The sequence below is a fragment of the Numenius arquata genome, chromosome 7, assembly GCF_964106895.1.
Source record: "Numenius arquata chromosome 7, bNumArq3.hap1.1, whole genome shotgun sequence".
NCBI lineage: Eukaryota > Metazoa > Chordata > Aves > Charadriiformes > Scolopacidae > Numenius > Numenius arquata.
Window position 1 is genome coordinate 44,726,432 of NC_133582.1, and position 23,783 is coordinate 44,750,214.

At 37.4% G+C, this 23,783-nt stretch overlaps 1 protein-coding gene across 2 annotated transcripts in view; it reads left to right on the plus strand.

Annotated features, from left to right (window-relative positions):
- Positions 1-23,783, plus strand: part of OSBPL10 (oxysterol binding protein like 10) — a 109,313-nt gene that overhangs the window by 27,121 nt on the left and 58,409 nt on the right. Inside the window, exons 2-4 of one of the 2 annotated variants that reach the window (XM_074151039.1) lie at positions 6,027-6,202; positions 7,946-8,025; positions 18,498-18,686. In XM_074151039.1, coding sequence (XP_074007140.1) covers positions 6,027-6,202; positions 7,946-8,025; positions 18,498-18,686 — 445 coding nt within the window. The remainder of the gene's footprint in view (positions 1-6,026; positions 6,203-7,945; positions 8,026-18,497; positions 18,687-23,783) is intronic. The other variant, XM_074151040.1, reaches the window with a different exon arrangement.

Consider the following 23,783-nt stretch of genomic DNA (forward strand, 5'->3'; position numbering starts at 1 on the left):
GGAACATACCTTTGTGTGCATTGCAGACTTGTTTCTGAGTGACAGCTTCAAAGAGCAGCGCAGACTGTTATGGATGTGCAACTGAATGTTGAAATGCCTAGAAATGTTTTGGTTTATTCTTTATTTTTTACTTAACTATGCATTCCCACTGAGAATATGGAAATGCTTAATTTGACTGGGGATGGGAAAATTAAAATTCTTAAATCCAGTGAGGTAAATTACATGGGAAATGTTCATATTGTGTGCTTCCAATAGTTTTGTCTTTTTACAATTTTTGAAAATTTTTTTGTATTGCCTCAGACTCGAGTAGTTGTTGGAAATCTCAGATTTTCTCATGGAAGACCTGTGTAGCTTCTGTTCTCTGTTGACCAGCTCTGATGGTAGACCATTGTCATCTCCTACTATACTACCAGCATTTAATCGCTTTTTAAACCATAGTCATTGCTTTTTCTTAAATTCTTATTGAATGGGGAGCTAATAATAAATTATTATAGTATTATATAATTACTAATATTTTAGAATTATTACTATAATAAATGCTCATATCAGTGCATGCAAAATCCAGTTGCAGCAGTTTATTGGTACAGTGTCTGAGTCTCTCTCTTCCAAGAATTCAAAAGATAACATAGTTACGCTTCCTAATGTGTGGCATACTTGTTCTGCTTCACTTTATTTTATTTTTTTTGTAATGTCTGTCAAAGTAGATGGATAAAGGGGATAGGAATGAAACATGATGAATGTCTAATTAAGACAGGTGATTACAGAATTTATAAGACTTAGGATTTATTCTGAGGGCGCGCCGATTTTGAAATATGGGAAGTAAAATAGAAATAAAGTGTCATCAGGCCATATTGACAGACTCATGAATAACTTAAAATTCTGGTAGTGTCAGGCTGTTTTGGGTTTTTTTAGGTTGATAGAACAGCAATAAAATTCTAGTTTGCTGAGTGTGGCTGAGTGTTTTATCTTGTGATTGATATCAGCTGGTAATGCATCTGCTTTTGGTTGGAATGGCAGAGGGGAGTATCTTGGTGAATCCCAGGAGCTTGAGACGGAGGCTGGACCAGAGTAGCAGGAAGCCTGTAGTCTCTGGATGTATTTGAGTTTCAAGTGACAAATCCGTTGGCCAAGGCTTGTTTTTTTATTTTTTTGTGAAATGGCCTGCTTTTTTTTGCCTGTAATTTTACATGTCTACTTTGAACAATGCTTACAGCAGTTAAAACTGCTTAAAATATGTTAAAGCAGTAATTTTCTGGTTTACCATTAGACGAACTCTTTTACTGAATATTAATTTAAAAAAAAATTATGATTTTGTCCAATTTTGGAATAACAAAAATTTACATGTCTTTTGGAAGTGCCTGTCAGTAACAGTTATTTCATCATTTCTGTATAGCAGGAATTGGTTGTATGACTGGTGTGACATAACTTGACTCTGCTGCCTCCTACCTGTCTGTTCTCTAAAGTGTATGTTAGTTTTCATCAATGTTAATCTGTAAATTAATTACAGAAATATGACATCATGGGTAAACGTGTGCTCTGTGAGGAAGGGGAGTAGAGAAATCCAGGATAAGGTGGCAAGATTAATCAGTTCTGGAGAGGTTAGTGCTGTTATTTGCCTGGTGTGCAGAACAAACGACTTTTGGAACCCAAGTTAAAAGATATCCCTGTCCTTTTGATATAGTTACATGGGGCTTCTAAAATGGGACACGTACCATTCTCTGACTTCTGTTCTGCTTTATAATGTTTTTCCATCCTCTGTTAATGAAAGAATCTGGTCTCCGTTTCTTCTGTGTTTTTGTGATGGTCTGAACTGGGTCATCACTTGGTCTGTGATGCAAAAAATGTTTTTGAAAGCTGCTGCTGCTTTTTCTGTCTCTTTCTGTTCCTCTCCTCCCTCCTTTGTATGAAGTCTTGCGCTGCTTGACTTGACATATAATTCCTTATTTCTTCTCCTGGCTTTTCCTATTCTTTTAACAGTTTTCAAAGTGCATTATCCCCCTGCTGCTCTTGTGAGACTATAGTTGTCTGTGCAGTTTATTCCTGTCTATCTTTTTCAGTGATAACACTGTGTGAAAGGTGAGGAGGGGAGTTGGGCATCAAACCGTAACTCTTGAAAAGCTAATATTTGTTTCCCTGTGGTATGAACAGTGTCATGGTCAGGATGTGTGTGAAGTTACTGAGCTTTCCAGAGTCACAGGAAAGATATTTTGTTGACGCGATCAGTTTTTATTGGGCAGTTGGGACTTATGTTTCTGTAGATAATTTTCTTTTCTCCTACGACTTTCAAAGTTGGCAGATATAGATACTGATATCTGGGACAACAAAGAAGGCAGGATACTTGAAGAGGGTGATGGAAGGCCTGTAAGAACTGGTTACTTTTTTTCTTTCTTAAGATTATTGCTTGACTTGTACTGAAAACTTATTGCATGCTTTTACAGGCAACTAAGACATCATCACCAGTACTGAAAGCTGAAGGTGCAAGGCCAATGATAACATTTGTTTTTTCTGAGACTGTATATAAAATAGGTTATGGTTGGCTAGAAGGGCAAGTTCACAGTGCTGCTGTAGCTGTGATAATAAGGGTGTGGAAGGATGCTCTCTCTGCACATGTGGATTTGCAGAAGTCGTTGCCCTTGGATGTCGTTATTCTGGTAAAGGTATTGGGTACTCAAATGGCTGGCTTCCATCCCTGGGGTGGCTTTATGGGAATGCAAAGCCCATCTTTGTGGAGCTTACAGTCATTCTGGGAGTGCTTTGCTGGCCTGGCATACAAAGGTTTGTCAGTTGAAGTGTTCATAGTATTTATGTAACTTAATAGATTCTGTTCTAATAGACTCAGAGGAACTTTTTTCCTCAAATCCTTTGGTCTTGATAGGGGAAGGAAAGATGATTTTTCTTTCTGCCTTTTTTTTTTTTTTTTTTAATTTTAACTCTTGTTCCTTCTTTTGTTAATTGTAGACCTGTACTGCAATAACCATAATGATGACTTCCAAGATACTAATCGATAAAAGATGGCCTGATAACAAAGGCTGAAATAAATGATTTGTACCTGAACAATATAACGAGACAATGAAATTTTAATGAGCATGGCACAGGCTCTGAATGGACATGGCTGCATATAAAGCCTAGACTTGTTTGCTAAACCCAAAGAGATTGCTGAAAAACTTATCAGTTGGAGAGAAGCACTAGCTCTGGGGTCAAGCTACTCTATCGTTTTCTCAGGGGCACGACATCCCTTCTGTCTAGTGCTCTGCTTTTTCTCATGAATATGTAACAGATGTTCCTGAAATGGACAAGGAAAACTGAGAATGAGAATGAATTTACTATGAAATGTGCAAGTGTTTTGTTTTTTTTTATAGTGTGTTTTCCAATTCTGCTGTTTTTACCTGCAGTTAAGTGCATCATCTTTCTCTGCTAAGCAACGTGAAGAGAAAAAAATGTTTTGTAAGTGGGAGAGCAGGATTGTAAAATCATTTAAAAGTCAAACAAAACAAGAAGGTTATGTACTGGTGTAATACAGTCATTAAGGTAGTCTTCTGAAAATCTGGCAATTTCCATTTAGGGCCTCTTTATTTTTAACACGACTATTGAAAACACTGTGGTGGTTGCCATTCAGCTTGCCATTTGTCATCTTTTTTTTGTGGTGGAGATAAACTATAGAGGGAAGGTGAAGATGTGCTTCATGATTATAAAGGGGAGGCTCTCTGTTTGTTTCATGAGGGAAGGTATGGAGAGGTGTATGTGGGAGATGGAATCAGGGCAGAAGTGAGTGGTGTAGCAATGCATTAGCTTAAAATTTTTGGGGACAGGTGGTGTTAGTGTGTAATATTTTAGAGATAATTTGATCTTTGTTCTGGTGCAGAGACAGTGGCAGTAGAGAGTTATGCATAAATGTGGCAAAGGAAGATTGCCCAAGCAAAACGTCTGAAGCTCTGTAAATCTTAGGCAATGATTGCTTGCATCATGTCCTTGCTTATTTAGCTTGAAAAAAAGAGATGATCACAAGAACACCAATAACTTCAACAGGCTGTGAAGACAATCCTGGTAGTACTCTGCTGTGGGAAAGGTTAGAGGTGTTCTGCATATGGCGATATTGAAAAAGGGCTAAGACAAAATGCTTCTTTCAAAACAAAGTAGTGACTTGAGCAAATTTGGGGTGTACAAAGCTGTAGAAGTCTGAATAATCAGTTTCTGAAATATTGTACACAAATTCGTATGTCCTATGCTACTGCTATCTAGAGGAACAGTAGCAAATAGTATGCATCCCAAATGCCCATGTTAGTGGTATTAGCCAGATTGTCAGGGCTGTGTTTTTAGTAGAAGCTAAGGGGTAACCTGCATTTGTGTGATCTTCACTCTACTCTGTTGTGAGTCATAGCAAACAGTCCTTCATGTGAGCCAGGAGGTTACTGTAGGTCCCCTCTTGCCAAAGAGTGAAAGTGTTAAATAGTTGTTCTGTGTAATAGCTTAGATGATTTCTACAGGGAAATGGAATTTAAGATCTGCTGTTGTGAAAGATAGGTTTATTTGGGGGAAAAAAAATATGTTTTCAGCTCTTGGGACTGATCCACTAAGTTCGAAACATCTTCACTTTCGTTTAGTGTACTTGGGCAATTCAATTATTTTATTTTTGTTTGTATGATCTTGCAGTCCTGGCTGTTAGTTTATTGTGGAATGGCTTGCATTCATCAAAACTTCAGGGTTTTCTTTCTTTTTTTTTTATTAATCCTTGTAGTTACTGGATTTTCACTGGCTGAGTATTTCCTGGTCCTAAATATATGATCAGCAGTAAAAATGGTTTTTCATTGTTAGAATTCGTTAGCAGAATGATCAAATAGATTTAGATTTTACTTCTCTTTCCTTGTAATTGTTTTCTTATACATAGGTGTTCATACTTTCTACCTAGTACTTATTGGGAACTGAATGTTTGATTCCATTGGCTGGTTTTCAAAATTACACTCCACATCTGTATGTAAAATATTATCACAAAGATGAAAACACTATGGTATCTTTAATTGTGGTCATCCCTCTGTAAAAACAGTGTCACCAAAAGGCTAGTTATGGGGAATGAGCATGTCTTTCAACGTTATAAATGAGAAAAAGAAAAAAGGGAGAGGGGCCAATGCCCCCCAAAAGCAGCAATCTCATACTTCTTCAGTGGAACCTCTTCAGTTAAAAACTCCTTTCCCTGCTTTTATGTCCTGAGTGTGAATTTCACCATTAATCTGAAGGAAATAAATCCCCCCCCGGCCCCCCCCAAAAAAAAAAAAAAAAAAAGCACCCACCAACTAAACCCCGCACCCAGAACCTCACACACAACACCCCAACACAAACCAACAATCCCGGGCAACTAGAGCATGCCCTGAAGAGCCACGTCTACACGTTTCTTAAATACCTCCAGGGATGGTGACTCCACCACCTCCCTGGGCAGGCTGTTCCAGTGCTTGACCACTCTTTCAGTAAAGTAATTCTTCCTAATATCTAATCTAAACCTCCCTTGCCGCAGCTTCATACCATTTCCTCTGGTCCTGTCGTTATTCCCTTGGGAGAAGAGGCCAACCCCTGCCTCTCTACAGTTTCCTTTCAGGTAGTTGTAGAGGGCAATGAGGTCTCCCCTCAGCCTCCTCTTCTCCAAACTAAACATGCCCAGTTCCCTCAGCCTCTCCTCATAGGACTTGTTCTCCAGACCCCTCACCAGCTTGGTGGCTCTCCTCTGGACACGCTCCAGCACTTCAATGTCTTTCCTGTAGTGAGGGGCCCAAAACTGAATCAAAGGTCCCTTCCAACCACTAAGATTCTGTGATTCTGTGAAACATGAGTAAAAGAATAGCTCCCACATGTCCTTGAAAAACCAAACCTAATGATCAAAATAGCAGTACCTTATAAAAATGAGTTATTACAAAAACAAATTTAACCGCATTTGTTTATCTGTGATCTTTATGTAAGATCAATCTGTGCTCTTCTTTGAGTAAATGCATGAAAAACTTTTAACAGAAGTGCTATATGATTACAATTTCTTTGAACAGGTACTTTGTGCTGGACTTTGAGACAGGGATTCTGCAGTATTTCGTGAATGAACAAAGTAAAAACCAGAAGCCCCGAGGAACCTTGTCTTTAGCCGGAGCTATAATATCACCCAGTGATGAAGTGCCACACATGTTGGTGGTCTACTCTGCTAACGGAGAGATGTATAAGTTGAGAGGTACAGTGCTGCTTCAGTGCCAACTGAGTCATTCTCCTCTCCCATTCCCTCTTCTGCATCTCTTCTGTCATATCTCATTTCTCTTTTACTTCCTTATACTGTCAGAAAGTAGTGGTTGTACAGCTATATTGATACATACTATATTATTAAACACAGTGGAACAGTAATCTGGAGTTAAATACGTGTGGCTTTACAATATATAGACTCTCAGTGCTGGAAGGTACCTCAAGATGCCTTCTATAAGCTGTTAGTGTGGCATTTTGATTGTACTGTGTATCTTGTTTGCTTCCGAAGGAAGAAAAAGCTGCTTTCATTGCTGTCCACAGCGTAGCATCTCACCTGGAATATTGTTCTCCTCTCCGCCACTCTGCAGATAATGTGTAGTAATGAATGTGCTGATGGGTCGGCGAAGGAAAAATGCCAGTGGAAGGCTGTTAAGATACTCTGTTCTTGTCAGTCTGGGAATAATTGAATGCACCTTTAAAATAAAATTTTGCCTTGCCTTGCTCTCAAATGTAAGAAAGAGAATATAGACTATGTAAGAGTTACTTTGGAATATTTTTTTTTTTTAAAAGCAGTATTCTGATTCTAAGGTATTTTCAGTGTGGCTGATTGATCAGGATACTTTCATATCAAACTAGTTTATAAAAATATAAACTGATAAAAAAAAAAAAAGTGACATGTAATACAGTGTAACAACAATTTAAAAGTACATTAGTTTTTCTGACCAGAGTTTCTCAGTTGGCAGGACAGAGTATGCAGGACTCCTCTGTGGTACAGTGTGGTGCTGTTTTCTGTGTAGAACTGAAACAGAAGAACAACCGGGGAGAGTTTCTGTTAAAAAGTTTTGGAATTTGCACAGCTAGAAATCATGAACACTTGTGGTTTCATTATCAGACTTTTCCAATCACTAGAGATTATAAACTACAATATGCTGCTTTTTATTTAATGAGATCTATGAATTTGATTCAAATCAGTAAATAATTTTTGTGCTGAGTCAATAACCATTGAGATACTTAATAGCAGAGGAAGTAAGGGAAAATATTTACTGAAATTATTCAGTCTCTATTGGTTTTGTTTAAAAATAAAAAACACAACCTAACCTCTCTCCTAATTATGCTTATTAATATCACACAGGAGCCACCTGATACAGACTGCAAACAATCTTTTCAGTAATTTTTAAAGCTGTTTTTCGAAGATGCATGGGGAAATTGTGATTTTCATTCCTGTGTCTTTAAGTTGCATGTGAATGACACACAGGTTTAAAGAGAGATTTAGTTGAACTACATTAAAACAGAAGTACTAAAGTATCTGGGGAGCTGGTAGCTTGTCTGCTTGCTAATTGACAGCCTGAGTGTAGAGGTTTCACTGATTTAAATGCTGTGGTATGGCCCTTGTCCTTCACAGGGAGATGAGTAAAGCAAAAGTGGATTAAAAATAAAAAGGAAAAAAGTTCTTCTTGAGGTAATTCTGCTTTTAATAACACTTGGAGGAGATAACTGTTAAGATGACTCTTGAGCTTATCTCTTCCAGCTGGCCACAGCATCTTAAGTTGAGGTTTAGATGTTTTGTACTAAAGAATTTACATGTTCTTAATTTAAGTAGCGTAAATTAGAATTTATAATGCATCCTAAGCAATAAATAACCTCGCTCCTCCCCGCCCTGTCCCTGTCCCATTCTCTTGTGCAAAAAAAGAGTATTGGTTTGTGTGTGATTCCCTTCATTTTCTTGTTTCTGTTTTAGCTGCTGATGCAAAGGAGAAACAATACTGGATAACTCAGCTTCGATCCTGTGCCAAACATCACAAGGAAGGTAATTCTAAGGTAAATAATTAAGAGGGAAAAGTGACTATTGTGTTTTAAGTGGTATAGATGAAGATCGGCATGATCTGGATTGATAGACTGGCTGCTGTAGTTAGTGGGATGGTGTTTAGAGGTATATGAATAAAAGCAACAAGTTGTCATTCCTCACTAACTGGAGCAGGCCTAAGTCAGTTGGGCAATTTAATACATAATTTCTCATGAATAGGACAATGTTTAATGAAGTGCATTTTGCATGCTGTTAATACATGGTTAACTGAGTGGCTGAATTAACAGTGTATTAATACCTGTGTGATGTTCTAATTAGCATTTAAAATTGTTAACTGATAGTAGTTTGATTTCATTTTATAAGGTTTCATGCCTCTTATTATAGAAGCTTCAGGTAGATGTTAGCAGTGGTCAGTCTTCAATCAAAATCTGAAAGAGGTCATCATATGAAGGTTTATATTATGTATGTCTCTTGGGAAGTGATGTCAGAATTTTTATCCTCAAATAGATAAATATTTTGGACAGGTGAAAAAATATCTGGACTTTACAAATAGTAGAATGGTGGATTGGGGGTGTCTCTTGTCTCCAAATAGAAATGACATGAATCTGTTTAAATTGGAATGCACTTGAAAGTGGGAAGTATTAGAAACAACCAACCAAACCTATTAGAAATAAATTATTATTATCTTTATTTTATATGGTATGCTTTTGGTGTTAATACTAAGTCACTAAAAAAACCCACCTCCTGCTCTTATCTTCAGTCTTTTAAGCACTTCTATTGATATCTTTACAAGAATGAAAAAGATTGCTTTCCTCATGACTAATTTTTTGCTATATTAAAAAAATTGCATATAACTGCAAGCAGAAAGGATTCCTCCCTGCCCCATGATGTTGAGAACCTTAGTCTTATGTTAACTGCAGTCAGAGTCATGATCCTGAGTGACTTTGAAAGTCGGACTTTGAAAAGATGGATGATATTTTGAGGAGACTGGCATTCACTGAAATGTGTGAAGTAAAATAAAACCAATTTTTTTTTCTTCGAGTGATGTGGACTTGTCAGGAAGCAATTATGGTATAATTAAAACCCTTTTCGAAGGAGAATAAGTAACTTCAGTGTTTCAGTACTCTTTCAGTTCTAATGGATGACAATTAAAATAAATGTTTTTTATATAGCTGTAGCCCAGTACTATTCCAAAAGGTGCAACTCAGTCAGAATACTTATACAGTTGCTGTTGATTTGCAGCTCAGGGACTTTCTGTGCTAGAGATGGTAACTTTTTATACTCAATTGCCTCAATAAGTTTTCTGGTCACTTCTTGAACCCATTTAAATGTTTGGCATCTACAATGTATTGGGACAAGTTAATAGAACTGTTTTCAGTATATATGATATCAGAGACTTGTGCAATGGAAAGTTGATTCATATACTTCTACTGTCTATTAATTTGGTAATATTTTTTAATACTGGATTTGTTTTTCTCCTTTTGCCTGCTCTTGATAAATAATTGTTTAGAATTGTCTGTTCTAATACCAAAACCTCATTCCAGAGTGGCAGTAATTGAATTGAAGCTGATCTTTGTGTAAGTGAAGTTTGGAACATTTTTCATCCTTCAGTAAAAACTGTTGCACTTAGAAATAATTTATGTTCAGAATTTTTCATACTGCATCTTCATATTGAGTTCCAGTAGTAGAATCTACAAATTTTGATAGGCTCTGAATTAATTATATGTCAAGAGAAAAATCCTGGTGTTATAATAATGAAAATGTCCAGCAATTAGTAGTGGTCCAAAAAAGGCAAGTAGAATTTTAGGACTTACCAGGAAAGGAGCAGAGAACAAAAAGGAAAATACTTAGAGTGCTCTAATTCTGTGAAATACTTATCTTGAATACTTTCATCAGTCCCCTTCCATTTCTGAAACAGAAATATTGGAGTGGGGGAAAGTACTTCTCATTACTTTTGTTATTCCTCTGTACAGAATGAACTCCGTGTGACAAAATTTGACTACATTGTAGTCTTTTTTTCTGATGATGGGAAGGGAAAGGGCAAATCTGGGAATTATAGCATTAATAAGTGGAGTGGCTGAATAAGAAGTATTTTCTAGCTGTTAATATCAGTATGGGGGAACCTCAAAGAAAATGAGCTGAAAACAGGTTCAAAATAAAAGGAGGTGAATGAAAACTGGGATGCTTTGGATGCCAAAAATGTGTCTAGATGTGAAAAGCAAAATATTATTAGAAAGTCTTGACTAATTGAGTGGGAGGCTATTAAATACAAAGATAGCATCTGACCCAGATCATCTAACATGCAACTTTTAGAAACAGGAAGGGCTGAGAATGGGGAGCATCTCTCTAGACTTGTTCTTGTACTCTTGCATAGTGACTTACCACTGCTATGGCTTGCTTCTGGTTCCTGGGCTCATCGCGCAAGAAAGTAAAAGGATTTCCTTGGCTGAGAGGTGGTGGGCATACATTTCAAACAACAATGCATTTGTTCATGCATTTTTCTTGGAAGACTGATCAGTTACAGAAACTTGACAGAAGATGCTAGAGTATAGATTCATTTTGTTTGGTAGAGCCAGTCATAAATTTTAATTGGCTTGGGTCCATTTAGTATAAAATAGAAATGCTGAAGAAAACTACAGTACATTTCTTAGTTCTGTGTTACAAGCCTACATCTAAAATCAGACCAGGTCACTCTTCAGTTGACATTTTTGTTAGTGAAACCCTCTTAATTCTCCACTTTTGTAAGCCACAGAGCAAATAGAAATTTTATATCCTCTGTATTTTTAAGTTTAACAGTCCAGAAAATAAGATGTTGGGAATTTATATGCTTCAGATGAGACCACTGATGACTCTGCTTCTTAGTCTAAAAGTATACTGTACTTGAAGCAATGCTGTGCTTACCTGTTCCTAGGAACCTTTCTTTTGACAAGATTTGTCTCTTGTTTTTCAATATACTTTTTTTCGTTTTTCTCCTCCTATCTTCTCATGGTTAGATTATTATCAGAGGCAGATTTTCCCTGACTTTAGCATCACATATACTGCTAACTTGGGTTTCACCTACATGCGGGTTTTAAAGCTTCTCTCTGCTTTTGTCTATAAAAGTAAGTAATCAAAAGCTTTAGTGCTACAATGATTAGACTTTGGAGATCAGATATTGGTTACAAGGGAGTGATGCTTCACAGAGATTCCAGAAACTAGGAAAAAATAGCATTTCTGTAACTTCTTATTTTTTCTTCTTAAAGTTTCTTACTTGAAAACCACTGCCTGGTAGGAGGTAAGGGAAGCGAAAACTGATGCATTTCTTTGTGATTTTTTTTTTTTTCTTTCTATTGTAGATGAAGGTACTTTAGTATAATAATTATTAGCATGGGAATGGAAACATGGTCTTTAAAGTATTTAAATTTACATAAAAAAGCATGCTGCTATTTTAGCCACCTTACTGGGTCTTTTTGTGTTGGAGTTAGGGACTGGAATTACGTAGGAAGGTCTATAATGACACAGAAAAGGGTACATGTTTGACTTCCTTTTGCATAATTGAGGACTTGACAAAATTCTGTGGTTTTGGATTTTGTTAAAATAGCCCTATGATTGATAGGACTGTCATGATGTTATGTTATTCTACCGGCAACAGTGCTGTATCTGTCTCTTCCCCCATCTCCCCATACTTCGAGGGCTGTGGTGATAACTGCAACTTGTCTGTCTCTCATAGTGCTGTCATGAACAGGCAGATAGATACTCATGTTTTAAACTTCTGGAGTTTGAACAGGATCCAAGCTCTGTCTCTGCTGGGAACAGGCATGTTTCTGCATCTGGGAAGTTGGAGCCTGAGTGTTTGGTCCCAACTTCTTCTACACCTTAAACTCCTCTTTCTCACAGGAAGAAAAAGAGGCAGAAATTTCTAGCTGTTTTTAGGAGTCATACACTTGAGAAGGAGGTGGAATGGCAAGTGTAAAATATGCAGTGAGGGGTATGTTTTATCTTATGAAAGTGGGATACAGTTTAACTGGGGAAAAATAATGTGATAACCAGGCAAGCAGTGGGGAAGTTTCCAAGAGTACCAGCGAAGCAACTCGTAGCTACAGGTCTTTCATATTGGAGAGAAGACATGCTCTTGAAATCTTGAATAGGTATTATTGATATTATTAGAAGGAGATTGATAGGAAAAGATGAGAATTTGGAGAATATTTTTCAAAGCCGAAGCTGTGTCACTATTTCTGTGAAATATTTTCATGGGAGAGCAATGCTTCTTCCTGCACTGGATCCAGATCAGCACTGTTTTCCTTTCTCAGAGCTACTGCCTGCTTCAAAATGCTACTGTATGACTTGCTGTCCGTGATGTCTTTAAAGCTTTATCTGGGGACTGGAATGGTGGGGGAAATTAAGTAGAGCAGCAATTTAAAAAAAAATATTAAAAAAAGGATAAATGTTGTATACTAATGACTAAATTAAGTTGCATCCTAATGAACTGTCCAAAGGTGAGCTATACAGCTAACAAGTGGATGTAACACAAGCTAAGTCTGTCACTTTGCTTTAATTAAATTTTACATCTTAATGATAAAAAAGCAGTAAAAGGATAATGTTCTCTGGCAAATAATTTTCATGCTGTAAGATAGCCTTAATGTTCCTGGTATTCCCATACAAGTCTCATTTTGTTTAATTACAGATTGCTCAACCTCCACAGAGTGCCAAATCACACTGAATTGGAAGAAGTCTTCTATGTCTGGATAGGATTGCTGGTTTTTTAGACTACTCTGAGTGAATATTATTGTACAAGTCTTAATTAAAGCATTAGTCAAATTGGAATTCAGTGATATAAAATGCTTCCAAGAAGAAGGCGGCTGATGCATAATTTTCGTGGTAACTTCGAAGAATAATTTTATATCCATAAATTGTCACAAGCTTGTTAGTTCTTCTGTTTCTTACCGCTTTTTTTTCTTGACTGTTTAACGATAGTGTCTGTAAAAGCACTGCAAAAAACAAACACAGGGGTTTTTATGTCAGCTCTTAATTCCAACGTGTGGATCAATTGCTGGATTGGCATATAACCGTTGTGTTTCTCAGTGCATATCAGGAATGTGGCAGGGAACAGAAACCTTTATCTTGTGAAGTAGCTTCTCTTAAACTGTGCTCACATTGTTACTTTCAGTTTAGGTCTGTGCTAGAGTAAGGAGGTAGATGCCCCCTTGTTTCAGCTTCTGGTTTGGAGCTGCACAGGTGAGCTGCTAAAAATTGGATGGTGTTGCTTCATGTCTCAGCTGAACTCATTTGATGATTCCCTGCAGCTGTAAACAGCAGCCTGGTTCCTTTCCTTCTGCTGTCACCCTTTGTGCGGGCTCTGTTGTATTTCTGGTTCTGTGTTAGCTTGGGCATCAGGAACAGAAAAAAACGGCATCCTATTAAAGTTACTTGAGCAGCTCACTGAGGAATCAGATGAACACGGACTCTGCTCCCAGCAGCCCTTATTAGTAAAGCCCTGCTCTCTTCTTCCTCCTGAGTGGAGGATGGCTGAAATGGATCTGGCCAAGACCTAACCTTTCTCTGGTTTAGTCTAAGGCGTCATATTTAAAACTGAGCTGGCCTGAATACTGCATGCCTCTGTGAGGGACCATCCTGCTCGCTTTCCCCTCAAGCAGTGCTCCTGGTGCCTGTTATAACCATCATCCAGCCCTTTTGAAAGGCAGTTGGGGGAGCTAAATCAGCAGAAAATTCTGTGTGTGTGGGTACATCTCTGTTTCTCCTATGGTTTAACTCCCTGGAGCGGCTCTCCATGAGGTCAAATGGGCCTCAGAGCCAGCATGGAGAGATGGTGGAGAAAAAAGTCCAAACCTGCTCCTTTCAGTGGTAACTGCAGTAGCAGTTTAGCTGTAGTAGTGCCTGAAAGTTTGAGGTCAATACTTGCTATCAAGACATTTTGAGGTAGATGTGTAATTTTTTTCCACAGTTGGAAGAATGACTATCAGATCTTTGGTGGCCCTTCTTCAGTTTTATCAGGTTTCTTCTTGCCTTATTAATAAATGGCCATGGAGATACCTTTACATTTCTAAATGGATTATTTACTGGGTATTTTCAACATCTACTTGATAACCATTTCCATAAAGCCAGATTAGTGAAAGTTTCAAGTCTTTGTGAGTATTGTTTTGGTTCTTTTATGCCCATCAAACCTATTTTCCTTTTGAGCAAGTTCACTCTTCCCTCCTCTGGTATACTTGTCTCCTTCATCCTCTTGTCCCTGATCTATAGAAGTCAACTAAAAAATGGTGCTTCTAATTAAAACATGCTTTGGAAATCCTCAGAGCGGTGAGGCTTAGAAGGAAGCAGTGCTTGGCTTGTAGGTATGTGTGTATTTGACACCTTTTTTCCTCCCTTTGGAAGCTGCATGAAGATAAGAGTTGCTCACAGCTCTCTGCTTTCAAAATCCTTTTACAGAAATGGGAAAAAAAATCCATTTACAGCTGAACGTGAGCTTGTTCAAATAATTCTTGACAAAGAAAAGATTTTATGATGGAGTAATTATCATAGTCTCTTGCTTAAAAGCAGAGACATGTATTGCCTTACTGAAGATGATGAAGCACTGTAATACTCTGTCGGAAAAGTTAGTCCCATAGATGGTGCTTTACACAAGCGTGTAAAGCGTATCATAAGCTGGTCCATTTGCAATGCTGAAGTTTGGATGTTATGTAGATTCAGTCATTTACATTTTAATATTTGTGAATGATTATAATGTAAATTAAACAGATCTCTGTCCATATCTTTCTTTTATCAATGTTTGTTTCCTTAGGATGCATTGGAAAAGAAGTAGATGGGAATTAAAATACTGAATGGTGTTGTCTCAAAATCATAATTACTTTCTGACAGCATGAGAGTTCTCATTGCTCCAGAGCTGCCCACAGGGGTTGGTTCTGTGCTATATGCATGCAGAGGAGTAAAGGAATGTCATTTCAGTATTTATTATTCTGTAGAAAGCATCTGTGGCACAGTGCCTGTGAAAATGATGGTTATCAACCATAAACAGATATGACAATTCACTTCAGAAATTAGTTTATTGATCTCTGGAACATTGCATTTATTTTTGAAAATAAACAAAACTCTTTGCTTCTGGTAAATGGTGAAAAGCACTGCAGCTTCTTTGTGAGCAGGAATGACCACCTCCAGGGAGAATGAATCATGAAAACATTAGTATAGTTGGAACTTACCGTTCTACAATTACATTATTTTAATTGTTAGGATTTTTGATATCCAAGTGGAAGCATCCATTATACTGCTTTTTTTATCTTGGAGATGGACAGTCTACTAAAATAAAAATCTTAACCCAAGTCTGTGTTAGCTAAGCATACTTTAGCTGGCTTTAGGTCATAAACCCAAGATGAACACAAGTTACAAATTAATCTTTTATTAGCTGCTTTATTATTCTTTTATTAGTTTCATTTTATTAGCAGGAAAACTGTTGGAGCAATGGTAAAGTCTAGCCTCAGGAAAGAATATTTGTAATCCTTTTGGGATGCTTCAGCCTGTGGATTTCTTGACTCATTATTGGCACCATGCGTTACTAATTGTTGAAGAGCTTATGTCTTCCTTTCATCAGACTTTTCACTATCTTTTTATTTATTTATGTGCAAACCAGAAAGCAGGAGGACCAAAGAAATCGGGATATGCGAATAGTTAGAGGGGCAGATTAGACATACTAGCAGCGCTAGGGGGAAGAGCAGGGGATTAGGAACAAAGATACATCAGTTACTGTCATCACGTTGATTTCCTGGGAGAGTGACTTTAATGGCTGTTGTAGTATGATATGTAATTAGAGTGTTTTTAGCTGTGGAAGACATCACATAGGTTTTAACATTTTAACAAAAATGGAAAATTTTGATTTTTTGCACAGCTGTGTATCAATCTGAAAGAGATGCTTGTCATTCCCAGTGTTTAATCGGAAAAAGTTCTGCAAAAGAGGAGTCAAGTATTTGGCTGGGACACAGGTGTTGACAATGTGTTGTAAAATTCAGCAGTGCCTAAGGGGCTGAGTGTATAATTCCTGGAGAGGCATCTTCTGGCAGCGGCAGGAAGAAGCTGTCAGAAGGAATGAGATGCCACTCCTGTCTCCTTGGACGGAGCAGGCACAGTTCTCTGCTGCTGTTCTCAGTGGCATTCAGGAGAGGACTTCAAAAGGTTTTGAGTGGTTGTAGAAACTGCCTCCTGCAGACTTTTGTAAGTTAGAATTTTTTACATTAATCATGGGGCCTTGCCTAGGGAAAGCTTCATGGGTAGCTAGAGGTCCTGGTGCTGAGCTTATCAGAGTTCGTATGTTATGCATATCCTTGAAAGAATAATCCCAAATTAGACTTTAGAGGATTTGTGTTGTGGGCTGGTGGAGTTTTCTGGCGTGTTGGTTGGAAACGTTGGCTCACTAGGTGGATGAAAGGTATAAAGGGACAGAAAACGAAGAGGTGAGGAAAACTTGCTTATAGACCTGTAGGAGCCGATCAAACCAATGTATTTGGCTCCGATATTTGGCACAGACTGTGGCTTTATGCACTAATTCCTGTGTGCCAGTCTTCCTGAGTCGGTGAACTGCATAGGACTGATAAACTATCTTGTGCCGAGATGTGAAGGATAGGAATCTAGGAGAGGCTACTACATGCTAGGGATAGCCTTTTACTGTGAAACTTCTATTTGAAAAAGGAAATTCAATCTCACCCAGTTCCTCTCATCCCCTTCCTCTCCCAAATACCTTTTCCTCTGGCTCTTATTTTAATTGTAGTTTTGTCTAAGCAGTGCTCGTTCAAATGGAAGATGGATTAAAAACCTAGCAACCTTCTGTGCCCTTCTGACAATTTCCACCCCCTGTGCTTTTTTTTTTGCCTTAGAGTCAGATCCAGTTTTAATGCAATCATGAATTATCAGCCAGGATGGATAGGTTTTGAATGTCTGATTCTACAGATGCTTATTATTACAATCTTATTAGTCATGGTAGTAAAGAATATATTCACTGCAAAAACAGAGTCAGACCATCATTCTTGGAAGTGTTTGTAAATTTAAGTCCAGACTAAGGGAATAATGCTTACTTTTATTGAGTGTAGCAGCTCTCTGCATGCTGGGAATGTGATAACCCATTTTCTAAACGTTCAAATGCCTCAAAAAGTCTGAAGTGTAGCTTTGTGTGGGGGTGGCAGAGGGATCATGTAACTTATTTCACTCTTCCTTCTTGGCAGTGACAGATAATCTGCCTTGTCATTTACAGTCAGTGTAGTAGTAACGTAATGCCTGTCTTTAAGTCCAAGGTGGACAGGTTCCAACTAGCACTGGAATTAAAGTCTTTTAATGAAATTACCACAGAGTTGCAAAGTTTGACCTGTAAGGGATAAGGAAAGAGGTTGTACCTAAGTAATATTTTTATGCACTTGCTAGCAGACTCGAGTAGTGCCCCGTGCTGACAGTATCTGCTTCAGCAATGGTGAAGGCTGCTGTTACTGCTTGTGCAAGGTTTGCGTTTCACCAAGAGGGCTGTGTATTTACCTCACTTTCTTAAAGTGCTACTAAATGTCACTCTCTGGAGTAGTTTGTGTTTCATGAGGTTAGAGTTATTCTGTTTCAGTTTTCACCTTACAGATGGAATCAACAGTTCAAATAGAAAGGAAAAGCTCTTTTATATTGTACTTTTATATATGATGTCCCATGGTGTTCTAGTGCACATCTGAGCTTGATTGAGAATTGTTGTCCTAAAGACCTCTAGGAAGACTCGGGTTTGAGGGCTGCAGAAAACAAACCAAATGGCAACACTGTCAAAGTTAGATGAGAACAGAGAAAGTTCTTGAATGTTCAGACTCATTTTATAGGTTGTATGTTAAGAGTAGTAACACTACAGATACTGTTGGAGATTTTTTTTTCTGGTCTTGTCTGTATTTATGGTTTATCCCAAGCTCATTCCAAAACATGTTGAGTCTTTAAGCCATGTTTTGTTTTAAATGTTAATGTTTTTAATTGGTGTGTGGATTGGCCTTGCCAAAATCGCAGCTCCTTTAATGTTGAAAACAGCACTGCACTGTTTCAGACGTTCATCAGGTGGAAGCACTAGGACTTTTTTTTTTCCTTCCTTGCTGTTCACACCAGTTTGATGAATTATAGGTCAATGGCTTCATAAAAAATATTTGTGTTGGTGTTGTTACTGCTCTGTCTGCAAAATCCTTCCTAATCTTTCCTAAAAAGTATGTTTGTAAGAAGTTAGCAGCATGTTAATGTGTAAGAGTTCGTGAAGATTTTTGTGAAGGCCAGTTTCAGACCATACAAGAAACAAAGGCAGTAGCCACAATGTTTCCAAGAGGATCCCCCCTGAGCAATGTGGATGGTTCAGAAGGCATAAATCAGTCCTGAGCACAGTTAACGCCTCCAGATTTGATTTGTGAGGAAAGTAATTTACAATTCAGGCTATAGATTTGTGTTGTTCTATTTACTTGTGTAAAGGTTGCTAATGTCAGCATCCCATTGCTTATTCTAGGGCATTTCATCCTCGCGAAGTAGAAGCTCATCTCTGCTGCCGCCTGGGACAGCTAATTCTGCATCTCCTAGTGGCCAGAAGCACATGAATCAAAGTCCAAGTGTTGTAACCATCACACATCACAAATCACCTGCAGCTGCTCGAAGAGCGAAGAGCCAGCGTTCTGGTCAACTCCATGAAGTCAGAGAGGTAAGACACAAAAATCTGCTATTTTGGTAGATCTTCTAAATGCTTATTTTGATTTAGAATAAGCAATCAAGTCTGACGTTAACAATTCTCTTTGTTCCCTACTTTGTTTGACTGCTTTGTTTTGATCCCCTCACTAAGCAAAAGGCAGTCTTTAGTTCTGGTTCAGCTTAAAGTCTAGTGTATACAGGCTTTTTTATGCTAATGTTAAAATTAGTGTGTGTGCATCCTTAAAAGAGGAAGTAGGTTGGCCCCGGTTCCCAGACTTTGCAGTGGTGCTGCAGTGCTGGAGGAACATCTCTTTCAACCTTTCAGATTAGAAAGAGGGCCCTGAAGCATTTAAATTTAACTAGAAAAACAAAAACTTGAGTAAGTCTGATAAATGACTGTGAAAGAAGGCACAGCTCCCCATACTCAGCAGTTTGTTTCTATATATATGGCTATAGTCTTATGTTTGTTGTCAGGTTTCTGTTGCTGGCCTTGTGATGGAAGAATGCTTTGTCTGTGTTAAACATGTGCAAATCAAACCAGAAAACATGTTTCTTTCAAAGCGTGTTTACCAGGGTTTAAGAAGTATAACTCACATACCAGTTTAAGTCTGTCTTCCAGACAGCAAAAACAGTACAGAGATTTAAGCTTAAATAGTATGGCAGGCTTTCACAGAACTCACTTTCATCTTTCTTTCATCCCTTGTTATTTTTGCTTTGTCTGAATTTCTTGCTGTTCTCTAATAGTGCCTATGTAAGGTCCCCATTCCACCACTTCTGCCAAAGAAACTGGTGGCAGCCTAGCTGCTTTAAAGCATTCTGTTATCACCTGGGTTTAAAATATCTGCCCCACTCTGTCCAGTTGCTATCTCAAGAGTCTGCGTTTAAGTTTATGCTCCCTTAATATTTTATAAATGGAGACCTTTCATATTAAGACTTTTGGAATAGATTCTTAGTGTGTGCTCACAATGAAGAATCAAATTACACATCGTGATAAAGAATGCTTGTTTTTCTTCTAGTAACATTAAAAGTGAAAACTTCCCTTGTATCCTCTATTGCATTAACAGTAATCATTCCTTGCTCTGAGGAGCGCGCTGTCTGAATGTCACCTACGTTTTCTTTACATTATAGAAAACACGTATCTGTTTGTTTTTCATGAGAGTATCTCGTCTTTGCCTACCAGTCATCTCCCCCAAGTTGTTTCTACTTTACTGAACGTATTTGCTCTCATAGGCTGAATTCAGAGTGCACCTTAAACCTATTAATAAAATAAACAGTGGGAGCTGTTGCAGCTTTGTCAAATGAAGCTGGGTAGGGCTGAAAGGAATTTAAAAGAGAGAATTAGTGTATGAGCTGATTATAATAAGTTGGGAAGGGAAAAAGTCAACAGATGCAAAGAACTGCACTTGGGAAGGAAGAAATAAATACTAGCCTACAGTAAACCAGAGAATAAGTGGCTAGGTATCATCCCTGCAGAAAAGGCCTGGGAGTTGCTGACTCAAATGTTTGCAGTGTATTGCAATGTGATGTCATTCCAAAAAGGTAAATGTTACAGGACTGTAATCTGTAATCATGGAAGACAATTATTTTGCTATGTTTGGTGTGAGTGATTCCTCAGCCACAGCACCAAATCCTGTGAGATCAACTTAGAGGATTGCATTAAAAAAAAATTTAGACAGTGAACATATGGCAGTGATTGAAAGTTAAAAGAAATGAGAATTTTTCAGGGAGGGAAAATGGTAGGAAGATAAACAACATATAAGAAAATTTTATAACGAGTTGTGTGAACTTTACCTTTTTGTGTATTGATTTTTTTTATTTCTTTTTTTTGTGTGCGTGCTGTTTCTTGAAGAACAGCATATTGTTGGAAAAATCAGTCCTTCTGTCCTCTTTCCCAGTCTCATGTAAAAAGTGGCTGCTCGACTGATCTTTTTTCCATCTTGTGAAAGGATAAGTCTGTTTTTCCAGATTAAGGGAGCAGACAGATTTTGTTTCAATGGCATGCTCTATACATTTCCTTCTCCCTCCTTTTCCAGAGTGAATGCAATAGACTTGGGAATATGTTGCCTGTTTTTTCAGGGAATATTCTTGTTCCCTATATGAGTCAATGGTGGCTGTTAGATGTACTCTCCCTCGTTAAATATATGAATAAAGAGATGGATCCAGATGCCTTCACAAAAGCGCACTTAAATCTGTTGTAGTCCTTTTTTTTAAAAAATCTGAAGTGAGAAGAAATAGGAACTAAAAGTACAATAAGAGAGAGTTGATCCTCTCCTAAACACCCAAATCTTTGCTTCTTATTTGGGAGTTGTTTGGTATGACTTGGATGAAGGGAAGAGGTGCAAAATGATTATAGGTCTGTGTTAGTGTTCCCCTTGTAGAATGAAGTCATTGAAGCTTTGACATGCAGATTTTTATTGTAATATAATTAGACTACATTAACTAATTTTACATCTTATAAAATACAGAAGTTGAATCAATGGAAAGAGTTTATATGCTTCTGGAAAATGAGAAGCATGTTATTTTTTTAAATTTTAAAACGATGTTACAATAATATGACAATATTATATATGAGACCTGTGAAAAACAGGAATGCTGCAAAAGGGAAATCCTTCACATGGGACATATATGGTCTTCACTACGTTGGACAATGTCTCTGGGAAGTGCGGAACTTGAAATTGCTACTCAATTCTTAACCACTTTTTCTTGATTTGGCCAATTTGGAAACAGTGAAGTGTATATCCATGTTGTAATTAGGACAAAATGTAGTCCTGTATTTGACATAATGCAATAATATTTGGTAATACTTGGTTCTTTTTCCCTCTTTTTCCTTTCATAGCAAGAAAAAACAACACGTTGTTTCCTTCTGTTGTTTGTGCTGGCTGATTTAATTTATTTTATTTTTTTTTTAGACAACAGAGAATTTTACTGTAGAACAGATTATTGCATAGAGGTCTATTTAGGACCAAACTGATGTGCAAAATTCTATAAAAGTAGTAAAAGCAACTGCATAGGTGTCCAAAATGACAGATGTAATAATTGTTTCTGTTGTGAAATTAGAAGTTTACCTTTTTTCAAAATTTTGGCAAGCTAAAATTGAGCATGAATATGGAGCTTTTGACTGCTATAAAAATTTTACTTTTAATATTCGAAGTAATTTTGGATAACATTGAATTGAAAAAGAGCTCAGGAGCATTACTTCTCATCATAATGTATTTTTTTTGTTTAAAATAATATTGTTCTCTTAAATCAGATTTTTGCTTATATTAATTTGGTATTAATAGTCCAGTCAATACTGATTTATGGAATGTTATATGAAAACTAAAATTCACCATACATAAATTTGGGAGAGCTGATCTGCTATGTGCTGCATTTTATGCAGAATTATTCGAGATCCTACCTCTTTATTTGGGCCATAACTTATCATTAAAGGGGTGCTCTCAACTGATTTTTTAGTAGGTGATTTTTATGGTAAACTAAGTGTGTGTAGTCTTGAAATTGAATTGTTTTTTTAACTATGCCCATTATTATCCTCTTAACAATTTGTGGTAAGACTTATGCTTGCAGAATTCTTTACTGCAGGCAGTTAAAATTAACTGGAACATAAAGCCAACTGGCCACATCACACTTCTTATTAAATTTTAGCTGTCACTGAACTAAATGACAGTGGCACACTTCATCTTGGAGTGGGGTTTATTTTGGCTGAGAATGTCTGATTACTGTACGACCCTGCCAGTGTTATTATTGTTGCTAACCAAGAATTGCAGTACGTGAACATGTTATAGTAAGTTATATTAATTATTTACAGAAGTCTAGAGAAATGCAGTTAACCAAAGGAAGTCTAGGGAAATATTTTTTTTTCCATAATTTAAAAAAGTCGATAGAGGAATTTCTGATCCCTTTGAAATGTGGTGTTTGTTACAACTTTTGATACTCTACTGTGGACTAGTCATCAGTGTGTGTTTCTGAACATCTGGTACAGTGAGGTCCAGATTTCATGGGGCCTTCACCAGGTGCCATCTATTTTATGTGCCAGTGGGCAGTTCCAGAATGCTTTTTGCTAGAAGCAGAAAAAAAAAAAAAAAGCAGGCTTTTTTTTTCTTGCGTGTCGTTTGTTCATATATAACACGGTTGTTCATATATAAACACGGTTACTGTTTGATTCCTGCAGGAATCATGCAACTAGCTGATAGTTCTTTGCTTCTTCCCTTAGAATATAGCAAAGTCTAGGACTTGCACGTATGGCTTCATGGAGAGCGGTTTACCTGCAATTTTGTTACACCTTCCTAAACTACACCTTGTTCTGTGCATTTGATTTTTGTATTCATGCAAAGGTTGAGTCATCCTGGATTCCAGCTACCCAGGCAGGGAGAATGAAGGTTGCTATGGGAATCATAGAGCAAATGTTCTACTAAAATTACATGTTTGTCCATGCAGGTTATGTCAAGAGTGAACCTGGTTCATTATTTCAGATTTTTTATTCTCCCTTCAAATCTGAAAAATATAAATGATGCAAACATGGCTTCTTTTAATTAAATTTTTTTCAGGCTGTTGTTTAGTAGTAAAATAATTTTCAGTCATTTAATAAATGGCAATTTATAAATTAGGGATAATACAGTGCATATGATAGCTACATTTGGAGACTGCTGCAGCATTCATTTTCTTAAGCAATTGCAGAGAAGCTAAGATTACTCTTTACAGTTATTAAAATATTTCATTAAATTTAAAGTAAATAGTAGGTTCCCGAAGGAGCTTGAGAGAAGTCAGATTTGAAGGGAATTCAGTCTCCAGCTTTTATATGCCTTCAAAACTGTCACTTAATTTTTTACGTTAAACAGAATTCAACTGTTCTGTTTTATATGCATCTACAAAGCCGCATAGCTTATCGCACACTTACCTACATTTTTTGTAAAGCTCTAAGGCTGTTTTCTTTCACAATTAAAGTACAAATACTGCAGTAGCTTCAATTTGGAGGTCACAGTTTGAAAATGAAGCTTTAAAGAAAACATAATTCAGTAAATTTTTTCTCAGATTAGTGTATCGCATCTCGTGGCTGCTTGTTTAGTGGCCTTGCTTTCAGCGTGGGTTTCTGGGTGGCTGGTTCAGCAGTGAT